The 22,483-nt window shown below is 29.0% G+C and overlaps 2 protein-coding genes across 2 annotated transcripts; one reads left to right on the top strand and one right to left on the bottom strand.

The window, feature by feature from the left end:
- Window positions 1–1,120: 1,120 nt before the first annotated feature.
- LOC108340053 (protein RGF1 INDUCIBLE TRANSCRIPTION FACTOR 1) lies at window positions 1,121–2,822 on the bottom strand. Its single transcript, XM_017577283.2, has 4 exons — window positions 2,702–2,822; window positions 2,444–2,626; window positions 1,921–2,160; window positions 1,121–1,679 (listed from the first exon to the last, which is right to left on the bottom strand). Exons 1-4 carry the CDS (start codon window positions 2,702–2,704, stop codon window positions 1,431–1,433), a joined length of 675 nt encoding a protein of 224 aa, XP_017432772.1. The 5' UTR covers window positions 2,705–2,822; the 3' UTR covers window positions 1,121–1,430.
- A 13,802-nt stretch (window positions 2,823–16,624) lies between these two features.
- On the top strand, window positions 16,625–22,483 carry LOC108338834 (serine carboxypeptidase-like 51). The gene is made up of 13 exons (XM_017575874.2): window positions 16,625–17,085; window positions 17,297–17,391; window positions 17,462–17,569; window positions 17,667–17,907; window positions 18,288–18,331; window positions 18,420–18,487; window positions 18,626–18,731; window positions 18,856–19,064; window positions 19,156–19,225; window positions 19,525–19,575; window positions 19,827–19,879; window positions 19,998–20,133; window positions 22,251–22,483. Exons 1-13 carry the CDS (start codon window positions 16,959–16,961, stop codon window positions 22,317–22,319), a joined length of 1,377 nt encoding a protein of 458 aa, XP_017431363.1. The 5' UTR covers window positions 16,625–16,958; the 3' UTR covers window positions 22,320–22,483.

Genomic DNA, 22,483 nt, shown 5'->3' with positions numbered 1-22,483 from the left:
TATGTTACGATTCAAGCATTGAGATAAAGTTCTTTATTTTTGTGATAATTATTTTATAAATAATATTTATAATATTTGTAAATAATTAAATAATAGTAATCAAAACTAGAACTGTTAAAACAGGTAACCTGACTCGATCATGCCCGGTTCACCATGGGTTGGTCACTTAGTGAGTTAATCTAACTCAGCTCACTTAATAGCAAGCTGAAAAAAATTTGAACTGGTTAAATGGGTTGGCTCACTAGCTCATTTAATTATAAGTTTTTTTTTAAATAAAAAAAATTATAATTTTTTTTAATTCAAATCTAAATAAATTTCACTGCATAATAAAAAAACACAAAAAATGAACAGATAAGTTTTTAATATTGATAATTTTTGTATCACTTATCCATTTATAATATTAAAGTCTTAAATAGATAAATCTATAATATTTTTCTCTTTTGAAACATCTTTTTTTTTATCCTCGTCTATAATATAATAAAAAAAATACTAACTAATAATATTGAAATACAAAATTATAAATAATTAAATTAAATTAAATTGGGTGGGTTGGTGAGTCAACCCGACTCACAACGGGTTCAACCCAAGTGAATCGGGTTCTAAGTGAGTCAGGTTGAAAACTAACTTGCATAAAAAAATTACATTTTTTTCAATTTTTTTCAAACTCAACCCGACTCAAATTTGTAGTTTGCCGGATTGAATCGTGGTTCAAACTCGCATATTACAATTCATTTTGACAGCACTAATCCAAACAAAGAAAAGGAAAACATCACAAACTTATTTTAATTTCAATAATCTTTAACCGATTTAATAATCCTTCTATTCATTTTAAAGTAGCCTTTATTAGAACCAATAATTTGGCTACGAACAAACATAAAGTAGGGATAGTAAAAAACACTATAATTCCCTTAACTCCATAAAAAAAGAATAAGAAAAAAATATCTATAATTCTATACATAGTTTTGTGTAGAGGTTCAAAAAGAGTTCTAACCTTTGGTTGATTTTCTTAATTCCCTTAAAAGTCCATTTTGTTGCATGTCTTACACTAATTATTTGGAAGAAGATAAGAGAAGAAAAAACAAAGCAATGGTTTTGTTGAATGAAACCATTCATGTGTAGAAAGGAACATTTACAACTAGGATGTTTCATTCATTATATTCAAATGAATGCAAAGCATAGCATTATTGCAGCCAAAGCCAGCCTATCTTGAAAAGTAACATCAACATTGCTCTCTCTTTAGGTACTTAAAAAATTAATGCTCTCCATTAAGACAGCTTTGGTTTAAGGACACTCCAACCCACATGGGTTTGTGAGGAATGAGCTGGATAAAGAGCACAAATCCAGCTTGAAATTAGTTAATCATGAAACCATAAGAATAAAAATGTCAAAACTAAAACTTGTAATTATTCTTAATTGTACTATAACTTCAATTATGGACCTAAAGGTGCTCTATGAGGTATCCCTTTTCTTCTCCTTGAATTTGAACAACCATGTTGTAGGGATGGCCTTAGATGTGAATTAGAAGACGTGCTTTGGTACACTTGTTTGTGGATTCCTTCACGCAATTCTTCCTTTGATGGCAACCTTCTTCGCATTCCTTCATGCATTCTCCCTATTTCTTCGTCTTTCTTTGCGCTTAAGACAAAGCTCACATTCCCATTCTTCTTTGTTCCTTCAACCTATTATTATTTATATACATACAATAAATAAAATCACTCTTTTCATATAAGTTTCTTAAGATAATTCTATCAAAACCACTTCTAATCTTTATATATATTGTTCTTCTTCTTCTTCTGGGTATCAACACAAACATACAAAATGACACAGTTCGATATGTTTTAATAAACTAAACAACTGAAAAAGGAACACAAATTAAGATATTGGAAAGAATAAGAAAGAAGCAAATGAGAGATAACCAACCTTGCATCCCAAAGAACAGAAACGAAAAGGATCCAAGAGATTCCTTCTGCAAATTTCACACAAATGAGAATTGCTTTTTCCACCACCAACCATGTTACTGGTTTTTGATTGATTCTGAGGCCTCTCATTCAGGAAAATAACTTTAGCACTGTTGATCACATAAGTCTGAACTCCACTGATATCCAAAACTTTCTGAATCTCTGCTACCCTCACAACATCATGATACGAAGATCTTCTTATCTGCATTACACTTACCGATAAAAATATTCAATCTTTCTCATTCTGTTAATTCCATCACCATTAAAACTCTCTTAATATCTAATCAAACTTCATGCATGAATGTATATGTAAAGATTGATACTTGATAAACATTTTTTTGCTGCACATGGTATTCTCTTTTGCAGATAAAACATGGTTCATCATATTGTGAGGACTAATCCCTTCTGCTAGACTCAACCATTTGTGAAACTGTACTGAGATGTGTATATATAATGAAGAACAGAAAGTAAAATACAATACCCACTTGAATTACTTGATGATCTTTGTGCCAAGATTGTTTGCAATAAAAACAAAATGAATGGTGCTTGCAATCGAGGCAATACATGTTACATTCGTTTCTGGGTGTGTTGATGTGAGTTTCGCATACGGTGAAGAATGTGGTGGATAAGAGTTGTTCCAGCCATGATGGAGGCACCAACATCAATTCCTGAGAAAGACAAGCACAAACACTGTCATATGTAGTGGACAAAAAAAAACATGAGTATATGTTCGAACATCATACCATTGTGGAGGATGATTGTTATAATGTGCAAATAACTTAGGGTTGGAGATTATTTTAGCAGACAGTGAGGAAGATACAGAGAAGAGGAAGAGGGAGGTTTTGAAAGGGTAACATAGGATTTGTCAACAAAACAATGAATGAAGTAAAGGACAAAGCAAGTGTGTCGTATTATATAAGGTGACACCAACGGTTAAGATGAAAGGATGGTAGGTCAAGTAGATTTTGGAGCGTCGGATGATGAGAGATTATGCTCTTTCCAAGAGTTGGTCACGTTACAGCTACCCCCATTCGTTTATTTTTCCAATTTAACTTTTTCTTAAATATGGGTATATTTTGAAATTTGAAAAATTTAAGCATTTATATATATTATATTTACAGTAAATATTAGGGACACAAAATTAAAAAGGAAAGTTTTATAGAAACAAAATTATATTTTTTTAATATGCTTTAGCATAATTTTTAATGAAGAATTTCTTCTCCAACACTCTATTATTTTTTTTGATAAATATTATATACAATTTTATTTTTTGATACTCCATTCATTATTTTGTATATGTTTCCAGAAAAAAAATGGTCTTTTTATCTTTCTTTTTAAAACTTCAACATTTATTATATTTTCCCTATTTTACTTTATCTATTTTTAAATTTTTAAATAATTTACATTAGTGTGATGAAGAAACAGGAGAGTTGAAATAAAATAAAGTACACAACTATTTTATTAAAATAAAGAAAAATCTTGAAAAATGTAAATTTGAATAAGAGGGTTTTGAGTGCATAACTAGTTCAGTTCAGTGCACTTAATATAGATTATATTTAATTTACTTCATTCCTCAGAAGAGTAAATACTTTTATGTGTCAGATTACAACTACATTATTTTTTTTACAATCTATTTTGCCTTTTTCTCTCAAATAAGTAAATAAACAAAATACCTCACACTAATTAAAAATTATAATTAATATCATTTAATTATACCATTTTAGTTTAAGCAATAAATTTTTTTCTTCTAAGTTATCCATTTTTGAAACTTAATATCACATGACCATTAAAAAAATATAAATCAAATGAAAAATATTTTATATGGAAATTTTTTTAAGATCAAACACAGTAATTCTTTAAATATTCCACGTCAAAGAGATTTTTTTTTATATAGTATTATTTATAATATATTTGGATTTCTTCTTACAGAAAATAAGCTGTTCATTTCATTTATCTAAGACAAAAATAACTGAGGCTATCATTTTAAAATTGAACTACGATGGAATAACAATTGATGACGATAATTTATAAGTTTTTTTAACATATCATTTTAAATTATTGCATAATCATGTAGTGCAAAATAGCAAAAAGTAAAACAGTGTGGATATTAGTCTTTCTTGAAATTATGAGAGTTCGTGTGTTTTGGAGGGATGACGACAAATAAGATTGTTCATATTTAGGAAATTTTTAATAGTGTATACGACACAATCATATGATCTGACGGCAGTTTTTATAGCTACCTTTTGTGACAAAAATGATCACTTTTGTAGACATTACCTGTAGTACATATAAATATAAAATAGTTTTCCAATTGGTTCTATTTCTTGTTCCATTAAATAATACACTTTTTTTCGTTAGTGGTTGAATTTTTTGTGTTTGCCATAATGTCTATAATCCTTAATACTGTTTCAGAATTCACTCTTTGCAAAGAGTTAAAATTCAACTCTAGGTGCGATGAGACTGAGACTTTTTTACTCATTATATAATGCTACATCAAAGTTTTCTTTGAAAACGTCACCTAGAAATGTGGCTTAGTAAAAATTGAATTGTGTTGTGTTTATCAAATATTAAAACAAGAAAAAACACTCTCTATTACTATGTGTGTTTTTTAAATGAAAAATACAACTTTTAGAAGTTTGTGATGTAACATCTTGTTTAATAATATAAAATTATTAAATAAAATATTATAAAGTTGAATAATACACACTAAAAAGTTAGAAAGTATATAAAATATTAATATCAGTTATCCACATTTATAACTATAATAACATAATATATATATATATATATATATATATATATATATATATACACAACAATTCAAGGCTACTATAATTAATAAAAAGAAAAGATACTTTTATACAAAACAACTATATAAAGCTATACAATTATGTTATTGAGTCATCACTTTTTATAAAAGACATATCAGAACCTAATTCATCATCTGCTCACACCAAGAGATGATCATAGTAAAATATCAACAAAACACAAAAAGAAAAAACATGATAAGCTAGTTTGCAAAAGAAACATCATAAGACAGTTAAATCATATAAATTATCAATTAAACATTCATAAAATATCAAAATTCATATAAACACACAAATAGTTTACACTAAACTCAATTATCCGCATATATGCCTTTGACATAGGGCTTCATTGTAGGTGTGTATTTTTAGTAGTATTTATGTTTTGTAGAGCCATAAACACAGGAGATATCAGTTATCACCCTACTACCCACAAGGTTAATCCCTTTCGTGTCTAGGACCAAAAGTTTCGGGCTAAGATCTCCTTCCATTCTCTACCACACTCCCTTCCTCTCTATACAAGTTGAATGGTTTGTAGTATATCATGATACCTCCTTTTTGAACTCCCATGTATCAAAGCATATACTAAACATCACTAACCCACAAAATTTCTCTTTGAAATTCTCTAAACAAACATACCACATATATCCAAACAAAAATATTCATTTCCATACATACAGTTATCACACTCACAAGCATACTCAAAGGTTTTATAAATCATTACCAAACAGCTAACAAGAAGAAACAATGTAAACATACAGACTGACGATTAGAGGTAGCGCTCAACAATAGTCATGGCGTCTATCGCCAAACCTTTTGCAGAAGGTGGGGCTCAATAATAGTCTTGGCCCTCAGCGGCATTCGTCTTGCAAAACATCGCACTCAGTGACACACTTCTGTTGCTTAGTATTCTAAAACTAAAATTGCTCTGGACCTACAGTGCAAGATAGCGCTCAGTGATGCCCTGTTACTGTTCAATGCCAAAGCATTTGTAAAACTTGACCCTCAAACAGTGAAAAGGGGCGCTCAGCGATCTAAAGCAAAATTGCTTCCAGACTTGCAAAGTGAAGCTTGGCTCAACATTATATCAATTGACAACAAACTTAAGTTTTTTATTCAAGTGAACTTGGACTTAATCAATTGCTCAAATTGGTTTTCTTTTTCAGAGAGTTCGTTCAACACAATTTTTATACTTTAAAATTTATATCAATTTGCTCAATTGTTTAGCTATTATCCTCAAACCACACAAATCAATTCGGGCATTAACACCAATCAAAATCCAATCAAAATCCAATCAACATACCAACAACATTAGATTTATCAACTCACGCACACTAAAGCAACTAACTTCCCTTACCTGAAACAGGACAAATAGCTCCATACAACAACTTCATATTGACAATAAGTTCAATCTTCCCCTATGAACAACATAAATATTATCAAGATACACCCATTAAGATAGTTGATCAGCAAAGACTAGCAAAGAAAACACAAGATCTAAATGCAAGCTAAAAAGAGTTACATATAGAGGATGAACAAACAGACTAATAAAGGGACAAAAGACCAACTTATTATATTGAAGAAACTAATTGGTTGATCTTGATCAAATCATCACAAGAAGAAATCCTATTGTCTTTGATCTTATAAAAAAATGAACAAATTAAGAAATCTTAGAGAAAAAAAAGGTAGAATTTCAAAAAAAAGATTCTAAAGAGAATGTGTCTTTTTAAATAATGCAACTCATTTATAAAAGTTGTATTTATACTTTAAATTTTTATTATTAAAATAATTAAGTCTCACAATTTTAAACACACTATCAATTCTAAAACACATATGTTTTTACATATAATTTTAAAAATGTAGTTATTAGAATAAAGTAAAAATTATTTATACTTTAAATTTTTATTATTAAAATAATTAAGTCTCACAATTTTAAACACACTATTAATTCTAAAAAATAATTTTCTATGTTTTTACATATAATTTTAAAAATGTAGTTATTAGAATAAAGTAAAAATTTAAAAAAAAAGGAAAATAAAATATAATATTGTAAGGACTGAGAAGAGTTAGCCTTGAGAGTGCACAAGTGGCAGCAGATAATGGGACTGAAAGTATAATAATAAAATAAGCTAATATATGTGTGTGTGTGCTGGATTTAAAGTTCCTTCATTATCTGAGAAACTTGCATCGCTCTTCAAAGCCACTCTCTTCCGTGTCCTCTCTTCTCTGCCTTCTCTCTTCCATTCTTCCTCACTGAGTTGTTGGATTTCCGATCAGGAGGTGCCTAGACGTCCACTGCGTAGAGAGCTCCATAACTGACCGATCAGTTTCTTCGTTATAGTCGAGTAAGCTGTTTTCCCTTTTCTCTGCATGTTCTTGAGCTGGATCATGTGATTTCTACTGGTTGCATGTAACTAGTAGCGTTATTCCTATACTTTCTGTCAAACTCTATCTCTAAGAGCTATTTCTATCACCAATTTGGTGGTTTTTAGGATTTGGTTGAGTTCATTGTTGTATGAGGTACTGTTGGGGCATTTCGGTGAGCTGTGCTGTGTGACCTTTGAGGTAAGGGGAGATAGAATATTTCTTTAAATTGGTTGCATGAGGTGTATGTATACTGAATTCTAAATTGGTGTATTATTTGGAGTTGTATTTTACGTTTTTGAGTATATTGTGTGGTATGTGTTGAAATGTGAAATCTGTGAACTGTGCTGTGATGTTATGAACTGAGTGGATGAGTTTAATTTACTGTAATTGATTAGGTTGGGAGTGATTTGGGGTGTGAAATCTGTTACAACATTGTTTAGATAGAAAGCATGGTGAATTGGTAGTGTTTTAAGTTATTTTGGAGGAAGTGAGATAGTGAATTTGAGAGTTAGGAGTCTAGGGCTCTTGTAGTCTGTTGGGACAATATAGGGAGGTTATTTGTGACTTGTTAGAGTCATCAAACTGGTCAAAAATAGGTGCAAAGTAGTAGAATTGGAATTAGGTCCCTAAGTTTTGGAAATTGGTGTTTTAGAGTTTAATTTGAGTCTTAATCACTCTAGATTTGTAGTAAGGAGGGTTGGGATCATCTAGATAAGTTTAATTAAGTATAAAACACGAATTAGGGGTGTTAGAAGTTGGGGAATATGACTAGAAATGGTAAAGAGTGTGTGAGTTGCATAATTCTGCAGAATTTGCGTTCTACAGATTATGCAGACTCGCTGAGCGAATTGTTTCGCACAGCGAGTCACCCTGGCAAGATGCTCTCTGTCAAGGCATTCGCACAGCGAATTGGTGCACTGTGTGAATGGCTAGAGATGGTTGCTCTCTGTTTGGTGATTCGCATAGCGAATCTAGGCGCTGTGGGAATGGTGGTTGCCTGGGAAAATGCTAGTTTAATTCGAATAGCGAATTTGAGGTGTTATGCGAGGGTTTAGGGTCTGATAATGTGTAGCAGAATTTTCAGTTTAGCTAAGCGCACAGACTGGGTGCGCTGAGCGAATGGACTTTAGCTAAGCGCACAGGCTTGGTGCGCTGAGCGAATGTGAGTGAGTAAAATCCACTGTTTCTGTTATTCACACAGCGAGTTTGGTGCGCTGAGCGGCTTGCCCAGAACCTGTTTTTATTCTTTTTATTCCTATTTTCTGATAACCTTGAACTATGTTTTGATTATTAGAATGGTCTAGAAGTATCTATGATAGTGTATGATCAGTGAGATTATATGTTTGGATTCAATGTGATAGTATTATGGTATTTGGTTGTTCATGTCTTCAGTTAAGTTTCAAAGTGACAGTATAGTTGATGGACGTAATTCCATGGATCTCAAAGGGAGGTTACATGGTGGTGCCCTTAGTAAGTTTAGAATGAATGCAAGAGCTTAGTCTTGGGGAGTATCCTGAAACTCCAATGGTCTTTCATTCTCAAGTAGAGAGGATTGATCCATGTCGTGAGGAGTAGCAGGAAGTCCTAGTCTTGGGTGCTTCCAGTATGACCCAAGGTGAGTGATAACGGACTAACCTCGTGAGTGTGGTAGGGTGAAACCCATTGGCAATGGCTTTGCAAAGCAGTAGAAGCCACCACGAGTGCACGACCCGCCGACAATCATTCTAAGTCCGGACGAGTCAAGTTTAAAGTATAACATGTTATGATGTGTGATCCAGATTACTTGAATTAAACATGAATGTTGTGTTATTGTAATAGTATGATCTTTGTATATCTAGCTCACCCTTGCTTTTGTGTTTGTCTGTGTGTATATTGTTTCCTCTTTTGCAATGATCACATTAATGGTTTGAGCTTAGGGATGCAATCTTTTCAGTTGGCTAAACGGGAAGTTAGATGAGAAGTTTGAAGTGTAGGTTGTGCTTTTGGTCCTTCAGGTGAAGAATTTTATTCTTTGCAAATCTATAGTTTGTTGTATCATTATCTATGTAATGTTCATTTTAGTAGTTTCATATTACTAAATTGGAATGTTACAAATATAAAGATATATTCACCATATATACTTGTAGTCTTATTAAATTAAAGTAATTATTATAATATTTAAAAGAATTAGTTTTACTAAAATTTTCTTAAGTATGGAATGAATAGATTTGAAGCATGTTTAGTTTTATAAAATGTGGAATACTAAAGATCATTATATTTAAATTTCAGTTATTATATAAAATTATTTTTCTTTTAATATGTTTAAAATATTGATATACTTATTTTAATTCTACATATGTATAGATGATTATATTTATTTTAATATTATTTAAATCATTCTTACTTTTTAAATATTATTTTAGTAAATCATAATATACTTTTATCCTTTAACTTTGATTAGTAATCCAATTTATCCTCCAATTAGATATTTTGTTCTGAATGAATTTATGTACGTTATTAATTTATTAATTCATTAGTACGTTCCTTAATCATCTAGTATATATTCTCCAAATACCAGATATACTGGTGTCATTATGTTTTTTTGAGAATAGGGTCATTAATAGCATATAAAAACAATATTAGTGAAGAAAATTAAAGTTAGTGTAGATGATTAAAGTAACTTTGGGAAAAGAAAGAGATAATTAATCAAAGCTAAAACATAACATGATTAAATTATATCACATCAGTGTCAACAAATACTTATGTTATATTTTATATATAGTTTTGAAAGATTTGTTTATATTTTTACAGAATTAATTATACATTTCTTTGACTAATTTATATTTACATATAAAAGTAATGTGAAAAAAAAATTTAATAGAAATTTAAAGGGTTCAAATGATTGTAATAATTTGTAGACTTACCATTCTATTTTTATTATTTCTATTTTTTTATTAAATATAACTTTTTTATTATTTATTATCTTTTTTTTACTTCGTTTCAATGGTCTCTTATCTACTTTCGAAGTAATGAGAAGACAGCCAATAATAAAATAATATAGATTGAACCAAAATTTTTTAAATTTCTATGTTGTACTTTTTTTTTTAAATTAAAAAAAAACGTAACTTGTTTTTTTTTAGAAAAAGAATAAAGTAAATCTAATTTTTGCTTATTTTTTACACTTAAATGAATATATATTTTTTGTTGAGTAATGTATTTAACTAGAGTTAAAATTTATCCGATGTATTTAACTTTAGTTAATTTAAATTTAAAAATTGTTTAACATAATGAACATTATGAAATTCAAGATCTTATCACTATTATGAAAAAAACTTAATCAATTATTCTTTGAACTTTACCTTGTTATCATCAAAGATACCAATCAACACAGGCCACATACTTCCACAAGCTTCAAAAATAATTTTAGGTCAAACAAGATTTTGTCAAGAAGAGAATATGATCACCTTTTGTTTTGTGGGATAAGACCATTTTCTCTACACAATTTATAACAAAACAAAAAGTGCAATAATTCTCAATCAACCACAACATAATTTCTTGTATTTAAAAAAATTACAAGCTTCCAAAACATGATTTTTAAGTTTGTAGGAGCCTTTAGTCCAATCTGCTGCACAAAACAGAAGAAAAAGATAGACCAAACACATAAAAATTAGATAAAATGATAATTGAGTTAAAATGGGATTGGCCCAACAGTGGTCACAACAAGATCGAGGGTTCAAAAGCCCAACAACACAAACTGAACATGTGAAGAGAATTTGTGTAGATATATTATTTGTTATTAATATTTATAATGAGAAAAATATATTTTGACATACATAAAATTTTTAAATTCATTTAATATATTTTTTTTAATATAAAAATTTATTTTTTATAATTATTTTATATTTATATTCTGTGAAATGAATGTAAAAATGAAAAATATTTCATTTTATTATTTTATAGTAAAATCTGAGTGTGAAATAGGTGTAGAAGCATGAGGTTTGAAAAAATTCATGGCAGACATAAGTAGGTCCTAAAGATCCCAACTTACATAGCTTTTGGAAAAAAGTTTATTTATGGCAGCCATTCATGGCAAACATAATAAGCTTGTGCTTCTATCACCATTTTTTAATTATATATATATATATATATATATATATATATATATATATATATATATATATATATATATGCATACATAATGTTATGCCCAACTAGGTTTTCTTTTTCCAAAACACCTTTTATATGTTTTCTTGTTACATAAATCTTTATATTTAGTTCATGGTTTTTTAGGAGAGATTACAGATGTTTTATATTAAATGTAATAAAAAAATTTAATGTAATTATCTCTAATAAAGTCTATTTTTTAGACATTACAAGATAAAACCAAGATGACAGCAGTTATTAATTCACGTGGTTAATTTAGAGCAATTAATAATTGACGAACAAACCAAAGTGACTCTCCCTTTCAATGGAACAATTTTTATTTTTGTTTTCCTTTTCAAACTTCAATTCCTTAGTTGTTATGATTACAAGAAATAAAATATTGGAGTCAATCTTTTCATGGATGCTGTTCTGCACACATAGGTTAGGCTCGCCGTCCAACTTATTTGCCATCATTAACAATATTTTTTTTTCTATTTATATATTTTTATTGTATACATTTTTTCTTTTCTTTTTCATCCTTCTCAATTATTTAATTTTAAATTAATTCTAAAATTAGTTGTCCACTATCGACTTTGCTGTGGTTCAATTCTATTCTACTCAAATTCATCATTCTTAATGTTTGTTTAAGAAGCTGGTTTTGAGAGATAGATTTGAGGAAAAAAATATATGAAAATAAATTTGTTTGGGTTAAGAAAGAAAATAATGAAAATTTTGAAAGTTTATAAAAGTTCACAAATGATGGAGAGAGTTTAATAGATTAAAAATAAATATTTTAGTTCATGATTGAAAATTTTACGTACACTACGTAAAAAGATAAAGTTAAAAGAATATTATAATTGATAGATTGGAAATTTTATGTAAATTAAAAATAAAATTAATTTAAAATATATAAATGAGTATAGATTTTATTTTATAGTAGGATTGAGTTAAGTTTAATTTTTTTTTAAAGATTATTTATTTTTTATTATAGAGAAAATTAAAAAAAAATATTATTATTATTATTATTATGATTATTGAAGTGTATTAGGATGATAAAAATATTTATGTTTTCGAGTATCTATGTATAAAAGTGTGGTGAATAGTTGACACTTGTAAATATTTATTATTTGTAGATAGTGAATAGTAAGTATTTTATGAGTCGAGTGTTTATCATATTATCCATATTTACATGTATATGCAAAAAAGTTAAAACAAAAATTTAATTTATATTTTATAAAGTTAAGTTTAATTAAAAATAAAATTAATTATATTTTATTAAATTTAATTTAATTAAAGTTAAATTTTAATTTATATTATATATATTTTTAAATATTCATAAATATTCATGTATATTTATAAGTTTTTAAATAGGTTTAAACTCTTTATTTATGTGGGGTTTTCCAATTGTGATCCCCTTTCTTATTAACATCTCCAATTGAATCATTATAAGTGGTAATTTGAATCAATTGAGCCATTGTCCTTAAATTGAATTAACGGGGTTAAACTTTAAACGTGACATGGATTAGGCCTTTATGTATGGAATTATGTAAAATGTAATAATGTAAAATTAGGGAATTCTGAAATGGGATTCAGGGTTCAATCAAATTGAATTTGGGATTCAATTTGGGAAGCAAAGAATGGCCCTGTGTGAAGGCACTGAGTCCTTGCTTAATGGTTTCACTTCCAATATCCACAACCTCACTGAGAAACGATTTCTTATCCTGAGAAGGAGCTTGATAATTGGTGTTTCCAAACCCTTCGATCCGTCTATTGAGATCAGCGGAAGCAGAAGCTGAAGATAGTCTCTTGAGCAGAGATAGTCTCTTGAGCAGTGTCTCTAACAGCCTTGTTGAGTGCATTGCCTTTCAGATGATTCAATTGATCCTTGTATTGTAACAATTGTCGAATTACCACTGAATGTCTTTGCATTTCCCTTCTAAGCTCTACACCACACTTTCCAACCGCATACTTGATCAATTTCAAAGCCTGTCAAATGCAAACCAACACAATGATCAGAATCTAATTTCAATATATTTTATATTCATATTCCAGGGAATAGTAATAACAATGATAAGTTAAAAGCTGCATGCTTCCCTTGTTTGACGAGGCTTTTATTGTCGAGGCGTTTATGGACGAATTCTGAGAGCTCCTTGACGATCCCAAATTCAATTTGATTGAACCCTAAATCCCATTTCAGAATTCCCTAATTTTATATTATTACATTTTTACATAATTTCACGCATAAAGGCCTAATTCATGTTACGTTTTAAGTTTTAACTACGTTTAAAGCTTAACTTCGTTAACTCAATTAAAGATTGTAATAAGAAAGAAATCAAAATGGGAAAACTAGACAAGAATTTAAACCTTTTAAATATTCACATATAATTTGTAAAGCAAATATCTAAAAAAAAAAACGGATAAGAGATTACATATCAGATGGAGTGATTGGCATCTCCATGTACACTCATATTTACCTAAAAGTGCACATAAAGTAATTTTGTAACCTCAACCATGTTAACGTGTGTATCTCACTTTTTTTTTCTCAAAAGAGGCTTCTTAATTTGCAAATTTCGTTTAAAACAAATGAACACGTCACTCACTTTCTTTGTTCGTATATAGAAAATCACGGGTAACAAAAGAGAGGCTAAAGATTCTTAAAAGGGATTGCCTGATAGTGTTTTATACTATTCAATATTTGAACCTTTATTTCCTATGACCTCAAAAAAAACTATTAATAATAATAATATTAATAATACTTTTCATTACCTGAAAATTTAGCTATTTCAATAATTATTGATTTTCACAAAGCTCAAATTTGAGTACAATTTTTTTTATTAGTCTAAACATGTCACTATGATTTTAGAGTAACAAAATTTCACTTATTAAACTACACATATAAACATGTCAATTATGGATGCGAAATGTTATTCTTACAAGCAATTTAAGTTGTATTTATTTGAAAAAATAAATTTAAGAAACTGAATGAATGAATTTGAAAAAATTTAAAAATAAATAAAAATTATATTTAATAAGTCTTTAAGGAAAAAATATAAAAAAAGAAAAAAAATATGAAAAATAAAATAAAAATAAAGATGGTTTAGTTGAAGAAATAAAAAATTGAAAAAAATATATGATAACTTCATCTATGGTTAATTTAGTGGAATCGGTTATAGCATAGGACTTGATGGAATCAAAATCTAAGCTTTTGGAATCAGTTACGATTTTGGTGAAATCGGTTACACATTTTTCATCTTCAACCTCATCGTTTTTTTTTACCGCCATAGAACCTGTATTAACACTTAACATCACTTTTGGGAAGCTCTAAATACTCGAAAGGAGGTTCTTCTTTGCAATATATGGAATCAATTACAGCAACATGAAATCGGTTCTTTCTATTCAGATTTTCTTCTGGCATGCATTCACCTCAACCAAAAATTCAGAATAAAAGTATATTTTCATTAAAAATACTCTCAAATCATCGTAGTTAAAGTAAGATACGAAAATGACTTATTTCTACAAATTATCACTTTCAAATCATTTAAAATAAACGCAAATTTATCTGCAAAATCTGTTTGTATCAATTTTTGTAAATGGTAATTTCCAGCCAAGGGAGTCTAAACGAAAATTTAATTGGATAAACATCTTCTGTTTTCTACTAGTTTTATTACTGTAAGTTTAAATCTTGATTTGAAAGGACGATTAATTGATAAATATTGAGAGAAAGAAAAAATATATTATTTTAAAGAAATAATAATTTTATGAAATGAAATTTGAATACCTATTTTTTATTTACAAAATTTTTAATTTAAGAATACAATCTGATTTGCGTTAATTATTTTAAGGCTACAAATTAAGGTACTATAAAACTATTAGAAAATTGTTCCTAACAGAAAAATTAGAAAATAGTCTGAAAAAATTGAAAAAAAATACTTATAAATAGTCTGAAAAAATTGAAAAAAAAAACTTATAAATAGTCCTCAATCTTTTAATTTTTCAAAAACTCTGACAAAGGTTAAATTATCTCTTTCTCATATTTTTTTAACCAGAACTTCATATAAATATGATTATGATGACGAATTTGAAACTTACCAACAAAATTACATTTAATAGTCACCTCGGATTCATACATTTTATTAACACATTTTAAAATATTATTATTGTTTATTCAAAATTACATAATTGATATTCAAATTCTAGAACCCCAACCAATTATGAAAATATTATGGAACAGTTAATTTCGTCATTATTTGTGAGTTAACGAATCACGCACGTTAATTACTCTAAATAGAATCCATACTTTTTAATTTTAAAAAAGTAGTTTTTGTTTTTTTAAATAAAGTGAAAAAGAACTTAATTTGGAAGATTCGTCTAGCTAGGAAATCTGATGTGCTTATCAAGATAAGATTTCCGGATAATTTTCTTGATAATTCCATATCCTGATCATCAACAAACTCAAAATTCATCTTATAATTTTAGAAAAATGCTAATGGAGTTCAGTATTTTAATGCCATTTTTAATTGAAAATAAGTAATTTTCTATATAACAAAAACCTTACTATAATTATCCATATCGCAAATTTAGGAAATTGTTAATAGAGTTCAATGTTTTAATCTTATTTTTGATTTGAAATAACTCTCTTTCTTCACTAAGAATAACAAGACTTTCTTAAAATTGTAACAAAATAATGAATAAATCATCCATGCAACCATGCTCATTTTTATAATATCATCATGATCTGTTGTTATAATTTTATTGTTAAACTTTACATAAACCTACTTTTAAAATTATATTAAAAACTTTGCCGTCTCCTCATAGTAAGTATCGCTTAACTTTTTTTTTTACGAAAAGACTAAACAAATTTACTAATTAATAAATAAAAGAGGATATTAGTTTTACGAATTAACTATATTGCTTTAAAAAAATCAAAATGAAACCTGTTAAAAGTATCAATAAAATTTAATTAACAACTTGGTGTGGGATGGAAGAAATATAATTTTTATTTAATCAAAAGCATAATAATTAAATAAGTCAAACTGGATATATTTGATTTGTTAACATTTCACAATAATATTACTATTTTATTAATTTATATATTTAAAATAAAACAATCACAAAGTATCACTTACTGTTGTAAAAAATGTTGTTGAGAAAAGATTTTTCTTTTTAACTTCTCTTCTTGTAACTCTTCTAACTATCTTCATGTAGTTACCTTTTTCAATCATGTTTATCTTTTTTTTTTCTCTTAATTTTCTCATCAGATTTCTTACTTTCTAACATGTTCCTTCCATAAACCACCAAAAGGGGTTTTTTCTGATCCTTTATTTTTCCAACTCAATCTCTTAAATATCCTCTTAATGGCCCCACAATGAGTTGCAGTCAGAGTCTAGCAAACTTGTTTCAGAAGAACACAATATGACCTTGCTTTTAAGGATAGCATAGTTTTACCTGAAAAAGAGTGAAGAGGTTTATGATGTTCTTGTTTTTGTTGCTGTAACATCTGAGATTTAACCCACTTTTAATCGTGATGCATACGTAGGACTCTTATACCTTCTGTTTTCTGTTGGAGATAGACACTGACATGACAAAACACGCTTCTTTCTTCCAAATCAACCCTCTTTGACTAACCACTTATGTAGTATAAATAAATTGCCGTATCCTTTGCTTCACTTCACTCTTTCTTTCTCTTGCTTCCTTTTCTTTTCTCCAAATGGAAAAGCTCCCTCATTTACTATCCATTTTCCTGTTCATTGCTTTACACTTTCATGGAGGAAAGGTTGTAGCTTTCAAAACCCAAGACGGATCAGAGGAATGGGGATACGTTCAAGTCAGACCCAGTAAGCCACTGCTTCACAATTTACCAATCTGAATTCATGGGGACATACCACATGATAACACACTGCAATTTTGTTTTGTTTTTTTTGTGTTTTCATGTACTTTTGGGTTGTTGCTGTTGTTATTTAGAGTGTGTGGAAAAGGAGTTTAGAGTGATATTGTATTAACAGTTGCAAATTGTTTTGCCTTGTTGTGTTGTTATTGTCATCACAGAAGCACACATGTTTTGGTGGCTTTACAGAAGTCCCTATAGAGTGGAAGATCCCTCTAAGCCATGGCCAATTGTTCTCTGGTTGCAAGGAGGACCTGTAAGTGTTACTGAATTTGATTCTGTGATATGAGCAAAAACATGATTTGAGGTTTTCAAACATTGAGCAGGGTGCTTCAGGGGTTGGAATTGGAAATTTTGAGGAGGTTGGGCCTTTGAACACAGACTTGAAGCCACGGAATTCCACATGGTTGAAAAAAGCAGATCTACTGTTTGTGGTAATAATCGTGAAAAGAGTTTCTATGAACGTTTTTACTCTGTGGCTCTCAATTGTGTTAACTCAATTTAATGCTTCTGATGCTGTGAACCATATAGGACAATCCAGTTGGAACCGGGTACAGTTTTGTGGAGGACAAAAAACTGTTTGTGAAAACAGATGTTGAAGCAGCCACCGACTTGACTACATTGTTGATTGAATTGTTCAACAAGGATGAGAAACTGCAAAAGAGCCCTCTGTTCATCGTGGCAGAGTCATATGGTGGCAAATTTGCTGTCACTCTTGGTTTATCTGCTGTGGAAGCTATAGAAGCTGGGAAATTGAAGCTTAGACTTGGAGGTAATCTTCTCTTGAATCGTGTGCATCTGTCTGATTCTAGATTGGTGTTTTTGGACGAACCTAAAAGACCAATCTCTCAAAACACTACAAATTTATTCAAGGAACTAGTTTCTTTCAATATATGCCTTTTCATATACAAATCTCTGATCATTTACATAAGGAGAAAGGTAATTTACCAACTTTACAGCTCATTATGTTGGTGGCTTTGTCTTCAGTTTATGATGATTGAAAACAGTTTTTACTTGTTACTTGGATTAAGAGTGAATTTCTCTTTTGTTAGTTAGGAAATGAATCAAATGATGAATCGTTTATAAATAATTTTAGAACAGAAGAAGCCCAAGAAATTGCTGATTTGGGGTAACTATTTTCCTTTTGTTTAGGTGTGGCATTAGGAGACAGTTGGATCTCCCCTGAAGATTTTGTGGTACTCACAATAAATAGAATTTATCTGTCCACCAGTTTTTGTTGAACTTTCAAAGTTCTCAACATTGAATTCACTATTGCAATTGCAGTTCTCATGGGGTCCTCTCCTTAAAGACCTCTCACGACTCGACGATAGTGGCCTGCAACAATCAAACAGGTAAAATCTGTTTTCCATCTTCTCAAGTAGAAACAAGTATGCACATTACACAGATAAGAAGAAAAAATGAAAACTGAAGTAACATTCTATGGAATGGTGATTTTCTGTGTTATCTAACAAACCCGTTTTAGAGATCAGTATTGCTGAGAGGATCAAGCAGCAACTTGAGGATGGTAAATTTGTTGAAGCCACCAACTCATGGAGTGAACTTGAGTCTGTGATTTCCATCAAAAGCAACCATGTGGTAGGTACCATGATGTCTTCATTCAACATTTTATTTATCCTTGTTTCCTGTCTAACCGACATTGTGCTTTATTCTCTACTTACCATTACTCCTAAAAAGTTCTATAACTCTTTGTTCACTTCAGGACTTCTACAATTTTTTGGAGGATGCAGGAAGTGACGATGTTGCAACATTGGAGTTAGCGTTATATAAAAAAATATCAATGAAGAGGTACTCCAGGTATCTCACTTCCTTGAGGTCAAGGTCAAGAACTCCTGGTGGTGCTGATGATCTTGATACATTACTAAACGGTGTCATAAAGAAAAGGTTAAAGATCATCCCAGAGAATGTCACGTAAGTTTTCAGTTCTTTGACAACAAAAGGGTTCTCCAAATTTCACTGCAAACCAATCAAATGATCACTCACTTGGCTTCTGTGCTGACAGATGGGGAGGGCAATCCGGTGCTGTTTTCGATTCCCTTGCAGGTGATTTTATGAAACCAAGAATCAATGAGGTAAGAAGAAAATATAAACATTAAAACAAGCAGAGAACTATGGTTTTAACCTTCAATACAAGTAGATGTTATCATGTTCACAATCATACCATAAACCCATTTGAGCATAAAATGAGTTTGAATCTCATTTTATAATATGATTTTCTGATATTGAATTAGTCCAATTTACATTATATAACCAAACAATTCTCATTTTACAAACTAATTTTATAGGTTTAGATTAGGTTTAAAGTATAAGTGGGTAGTTTTTTTCATTTTCTTTAATAAATATTTAATGTTCTTGGATTTAAAATCTCCAGGTTGATGAACTGCTGGCCAAAGGGGTCAACGTCACAGTGTACAATGGGCAAGTAAGGTTCCTTTCCACAACTTTCATTGATAGTTTCTATGATAATTAATAAGAATTGATGATATTCATGATTGGATGATATATAAAACAGGTCACCCTAATTATTTAATTTAGCACTTGTTCCAAATTAATCAGATTATTGTGTATGATTGATTGTTTTAGCAACTTTGTTTTATCCTTGAAGTTTATCCAAATCATGTGCTAGTTTTTGTGTTTTAATATAGTTAACATCATATTGTGTCATTATTGCAGATTGATCTGATTTGTTCAACCAAAGGGACTGATGCTTGGGTTCATAAACTGAAGTATATTATGCATCTCTTTCTCTCCTAATTTATCTATCCTTCAAGATTGTCAAGATTCATAACAAACATGGAAGTTTTTTAATGTTTTTTCTTTCTTTGATCATTGTTCTTGTTATAGGTGGGAAGGGCTTAAAAATTTCTTGGCCAAAGATAGAACACCCCTCTACTGTGGAAGTGACAAATCAACAACCAAAGGCTTTCTTCAATCATATAAAAATCTATTCTTCTATTGGATCCTCAAAGCTGGCCATTTTGTAAGTCAACCACAATTACCTTTTCCTCATACTTTTTCATAAATGTTTCTGAAAAAAATAAAAAATAAAAAGCAAGTTTTGCAGAAAATTATAATTAATTATACATTAATTTAAAAATTATTTTATTTATTTTCCTCTAATTAATTGTACTTTTTCTTCTTTGTGGTTGACGTAAAGATATAATATAAGGAAAATGCTACTTGGATTTTTTTTTTGTGTTTGAATTTTAGTTTGTGTAGTTTCTTCATGTATTAGTTTTCTTGAATTTTTATTCATCTTGGACTTCATTATTATTATGGCATAATTAATTCTTAAAGAACCAAAATTGGAGTGAAAATATATGGATAAAAATTAATGTAAAAAGAAAAAACTAACTTTAAAGTCTAAAATCCAATTCCTTGTAATATTAGAGGTTCACTTTGATATTCACATTGACTAATAAATTTTAATTTACCATAACTTTCTTTGCTCAATTGTTATCTTGAAAAACAAGTAATATGTAAGAAAATCAAAGTAGGATTTATTGGAATTAATAATTTATTCTAACCATAGATATATACATATATAATCATCGCAAAAAGTCAGAACAATCAGTGTCATGTTTTGTACATACAATTGGAATTGTGAAACCCTAATTTACTTGAAATGTGTGTTTTTTCTAAAAAACAAATAGCTTCTTTGCTTTCAATGAGAATCATCTTAGGATCACAATTTCTTTTTTAAGAATCAATTCATCTGTAGCTGTCAACGCAATAAATTTGCTCCCCAAGATTCCTTATTCTTTTTTCTTTCTTTATCTTTTAAAAAAATTTAATTATTTTTCACGTGTGTGATGTCAGAAAATTGAGGTATCATCTTCCTTATGCTTTTGCTTTACTTAAAAACACAATCTCATTAAAATAACAATCAAATTTGCCAAAATTAGTGTTTTTGTTACTTCATCTGTCTTTATCATAAAAAAAAAACATTAACATTTTTTAGTTTTTATTCTTTTCTTTGCTTTAAAAAGTTACCTTCCATACCTTTTTGTTTGATGTTTTAGTTAAAAAAATTATCACATTAATTGTTAGTTTGCACAATCAATGAAGCATTAAATTTTCCTTTTCCTGATCACTAGTATAGACATTAAGCATTTATTACTGAGAGAAAATAGAAAAGAAAATTCTCTCGCATGTACTTGATATTAATCACTTGAATTAATTTGGTTTTGCTGAATTTTTAATCGAAAAGTATCCTTAACAGAGTATTTGTAGTTTTTTATTTTCGTTTTCCTTTTTACATCACAAGAAAAATATATATATATATATATATAATTGAAGATAAGGTGAAAATGAAAATTAAAGTGATAGAAGAGAACTAATATTCTCTTTCATTTATATCTTCTCGAAAAAAAGTATCCAAGTGATTCTTTTATTGGAAATTTTGAATATAAATTAGTTAGGTTTTTTATAATATATTTTTATTCTTTCTGTTTCTTTAGCCTTTGTAATAAAGGGGTATTTTTTGTGTTTCATTTTAAAAATATGAAGATAGTATAATATTCTCCTAGTTATATTTTTCTTTTCTTTTTTATTACGTTTTGCAAATTGTTTGAATATTAATTAAAAAATTAAAAATTTATAATCTATCACTTATTTAAAATTACATTACAAGTATTTTCCTTTAATAATATTTTCACGTAATAGTAAATGAAAATTGTTTTTTAGAAGTATCAATTTAGGTGAGATATCAAATAAATTATATAATGATACTTAATATAATTTTAAAAAATGTAATCGATGTTTTGAAATTTGAAATTGTAATTTGTGATCAACATATACTATACAGGTATGAATATTCTTTTAGAAAACCCAAAATATTTGATAAAAACAAGTTATAAAAATAATAGATAAAAATTAAATTTGTAGCAGATACATTTATGATAGTTCAGGATGAGATTAAATGGGATGGTGAGCATTTTATTACAACTTTTTGTGGGAAACAGTAGTGTCAGATTGTTGAGTTATGAGATCCAATGACATTGTCTGTTCTGAAAAAACGAGATATGTGTCTATGCTTCACTTATTTTGTCTCAAAAAGAGTACAGTGGTTTTTAATTTGTTTGCATATTGCTTCAGGTACCCACTGATCAACCTTGTGTGGCACTAGAAATGGTGGGTGCAATTACACAGTCACCAGCCACTTGACATTTCCATGGAAAATAAATAATAAGATTACAGTTTGGAAGATGGAGCAGGGTACAAAAAAGACCCAACAAACAAACAAACTAGAATAGGATCAAGCATTGGATTGCAATAAAGAAATCAACTCATTACACTGATGCTATTTATTGTTAATTTGCTTTACCATA

This window comes from Vigna angularis, chromosome 5, assembly GCF_016808095.1.
Source record: "Vigna angularis cultivar LongXiaoDou No.4 chromosome 5, ASM1680809v1, whole genome shotgun sequence".
In the NCBI taxonomy this organism is placed as follows: domain Eukaryota; kingdom Viridiplantae; phylum Streptophyta; class Magnoliopsida; order Fabales; family Fabaceae; genus Vigna; species Vigna angularis.
This window is presented reverse-complemented; position numbering and strand designations above follow the sequence as displayed.

Coding starts and splice junctions, on each gene's coding strand:
- LOC108340053 (XM_017577283.2), bottom strand. Junction 2,161..2,443: donor AAGATCATCAAGTAATTCAA/GTGGGTATTGTA, acceptor AGTGTAATGCAG/ATAAGAAGATCTTCGTATCA. Junction 1,680..1,920: donor TCTGTTCTTTGGGATGCAAG/GTTGGTTATCTC, acceptor AAATAATAATAG/GTTGAAGGAACAAAGAAGAA.
- LOC108338834 (XM_017575874.2), top strand. CDS start 16,959: ATGGAAAAGCTCCCTCATTTACTATCCATTTTCCTGTTCATTGCTTTA. Junction 17,392..17,461: donor TCTGGTTGCAAGGAGGACCT/GTAAGTGTTACT, acceptor AACATTGAGCAG/GGTGCTTCAGGGGTTGGAAT. Junction 18,332..18,419: donor TCTCCCCTGAAGATTTTGTG/GTACTCACAATA, acceptor TTGCAATTGCAG/TTCTCATGGGGTCCTCTCCT.